Below are 2,931 nucleotides of genomic sequence, written 5' to 3'. Positions count from 1 at the left end.
AAATAATTTTAATATACCGATAACATAATTACTAATTTTAATACCATCTATAGTAACTTTGCACACCCGCTTAAAATATTCTTATCTTTGACATTTGGAATTTTAAGGTTTTGTTCGTGATTAAAAGACGAAAACCACTTAGCGTGTCGACAAGAAAAGGTATTCACACCTTTTCTGGATACTTCTTCTCACATGCATGCATGTGCCCTGTGCATGTAAATCTGATACTAAATTCTTATGAGAGGGAGATATTGATTATCTAGGAAACTCTCACTCAAGGGATTATTTATAAAACAATACTATTAACACCTTAATTAATTTAAAAAACGAAACATTTATTAATTCATAACATACATCATCAACACTAAATTCACAGTTTTATTACAATGATATTACAATATTTTATTCATAAAAAGTACTATCTAAACAATAATACACACTATTACATAATAAAATGTGTATTTTATTCTTACATAATATTTATTTTTATTCGTAGAATTATAAATTATTACGAGATTATTTTAAGGATAGACTTCTATAAGTGATAAATATCCAGTAAATGGAAATATCTTGTAATTATAGAGGCCAGCTTCATAAAAGATATTTTTCCATTCTTCTTTGGTTCTCTCTCTTCCGTGAATAATTTGCATATTTAATGTCATAAGATATTTGAGTCGAGTAATTTCAGGTTCATCTTGTTCTTCATTTATCACTGTCTCTAAAATTATTATTTTACCTTTTTTACTCTTGCTTGAAACCTTAACAGCATCTTTACAATTTTTCAATATTTTTATGCAATTGTCGTCACTCCAATTATGTAAGACTAGCTGCATAAAAAGACAAAAGATATATATCATAATCATTTTATAATGTAATATCGTCATCAATCCCGCTAATTAAATGGTTACCTTAAGTAGAATTGCATCAGCCTTAGGAATGGAATCAAACATGTCTCCACCAACAAAGCTCAAATTGTTGAATCCCTTCAAACTTTCCACAACCATTGGAAGATCAAATACTATACATTTGAGTGCTGGAAATTTCTCACTGATAATTAGAGCTGTGGTTCCATTTCCACCACCAACATCCACAATTGTTTCCAACCCCTCAAAGACCATGTTGTGATCCTTTAGTGCCAACTTTATCATCTGAGAATCACCGGCCATAGCGTCATTAAACAAACCCAAGAGTCTAGGATTCTTGTCAAGATACTCCCACAAAGGTTTCCCCAAGGTGATCTCGTATAGACGGCGATCTTCGTCGGAAAACCACTTGCTCAGATAATTAAAGGAATCTGAAATAAGTGGATCCATAACGAACTCAACCAATGGAGCTATACAAGGGTTTTCAGTGCCTTTGATCAAGAGTTCTGATGCTGCTGTGAGAGCAAATGCTTCCTTTTCTTCTTCTTCATTGCCATCATGGATTCTAACCTTTGTCTTATAGATACAGATATAAATATTAATCTTTTCATATAATTAAAATGCAAATATTGAAAATTTCAAAATCAAAGTAACCTAAGTAAATACAAAATTAGAGAGATGGGAAAACATAAAGATATACAACATATATAGAAACACCTATATATGATTACAAGATATAGCAAAGTATATTTTTTGTAAGTATTCAATTTTCTAAAATATTAATCATAATTATGAATTTAGTGCAATAGTTTTGAATTTGTTCATACTAATTTAGTTAATATCCAAAATAATGAGAATTGAAATCTTAGGTTAATTAATAATACAAACAAATGAACTAAATAAGTAAATACATAATAAAAAATAAGAAAATATTAATTATTTCAAATTCTATTTTGGAGAGCAAAAAAAAAAAAAGATGAATGAGAGAATTATACCTAATCTTAAATAATTTAAGATAAATTTTTTTTAATATAGATTTAATTACTCTGTCAATTCCTATAGTTTCATTAAATTTTAACTAGATCTCTATACGTTTTTTTCTTTTCAATTAGATCCTTATACCATATCAGATTTTGTAATTAATTAAGTTCCTGCCGTGACAAAAACGTTGATATTAACAAAATATTCTATTAAACTATATATAGAATATTCAGTTAAGTGTTAAGCATATTCATTTTGCTTAACGAAATATTCCGTTAATTCTAATATTTTTATCACGGTAGGGATTTAATTACAAATCTGATATGGTATAGGACTCAATTGAAAAGAAAAAAGTATAAGGACCTAATTGAAAATTAAGTGAAATCACCTTTAATATATTAAAGAGAAAAGAGGTAGTAGAGTGATTTGAATTATAGATTCTTACGATATCAAAGTATCCAATATACGCCATGTAGCGCATGAAAACATGAATGCGATCAACTTTAGTTGACGGAATTTTGAGAACGGAGACCAATTCTGAAAGAGTAATGGGTTTTCCATGGTCGTGGATTATATTTGGTATGCGAGAATCAATAATCCACTTGAGACACATGGGGTCTAGAATGCTAAACATGTGCCTATAAACAAGTGCTTGAGCTTTGAAGCTCTCGCTTGCGCTGCGGCCATTGATTGAAGTCATAACTCTTTTGTGAACAGTTTTGATTCTGCTGGTCTTTTTTATCTTTGTGGTTGATGCTCATGTTGAACTCTCATTGGTTTAATTTATAGTGTAAGGTTTCATCTTGCATGCAAGAGGTGATTAATTTAATAAATTTTCCATGTGTACCACGTTATGGATTGTTAAGGTTGATATAGTTATTTTAAAATCCCTAATTTATTGGACAGCATCTATCTGATGTTAGACTAAAATATTGGAGGCTACTCCGATAAAACGTATCTTTTTAAAAATAGTTTTTAATAATTAAAATTTAACACATATAATTGATTAAATCGTATTATTTTTGTCAAAATTAGGGCAAACAAATTAATTTAACCAAAAAATGGTGAATCAAATTTTAAATTGGTC

General features: G+C 29.0%; 1 protein-coding gene across 1 annotated transcript; it reads right to left on the bottom strand.

The window, feature by feature from the left end:
* Positions 1 to 356: 356 nt before the first annotated feature.
* On the bottom strand, positions 357 to 2,593 carry LOC148569512 (isoflavone 7-O-methyltransferase-like). Its single transcript, XM_088485347.1, has 3 exons — positions 2,290 to 2,593; positions 909 to 1,439; positions 357 to 827 (listed from the first exon to the last, which is right to left on the bottom strand). Exons 1-3 carry the CDS (start codon positions 2,542 to 2,544, stop codon positions 522 to 524), a joined length of 1,092 nt encoding a protein of 363 aa, XP_088341473.1. The 5' UTR covers positions 2,545 to 2,593; the 3' UTR covers positions 357 to 521.
* Between the last annotated feature and the right edge of the window lie 338 nt (positions 2,594 to 2,931).

The sequence above is a fragment of the Arachis ipaensis genome, chromosome B4 (genome assembly GCF_059453495.1).
Source record: "Arachis ipaensis isolate K30076 ecotype BB chromosome B4, ASM5945349v1, whole genome shotgun sequence".
Classification (NCBI taxonomy): Eukaryota; Viridiplantae; Streptophyta; class Magnoliopsida; order Fabales; family Fabaceae; genus Arachis; species Arachis ipaensis.
Note: the sequence above shows the minus strand (reverse complement) of the source record. Positions and strands in the feature narration are given on the sequence as shown.

Coding starts and splice junctions, on each gene's coding strand:
- LOC148569512 (XM_088485347.1), bottom strand. CDS start 2,544: ATGACTTCAATCAATGGCCGCAGCGCAAGCGAGAGCTTCAAAGCTCAA. Junction 1,440..2,289: donor ATATTGGATACTTTGATATC/GTAAGAATCTAT, acceptor TGTATCTATAAG/ACAAAGGTTAGAATCCATGA. Junction 828..908: donor CTGATGCAATTCTACTTAAG/GTAACCATTTAA, acceptor CTTTTTATGCAG/CTAGTCTTACATAATTGGAG.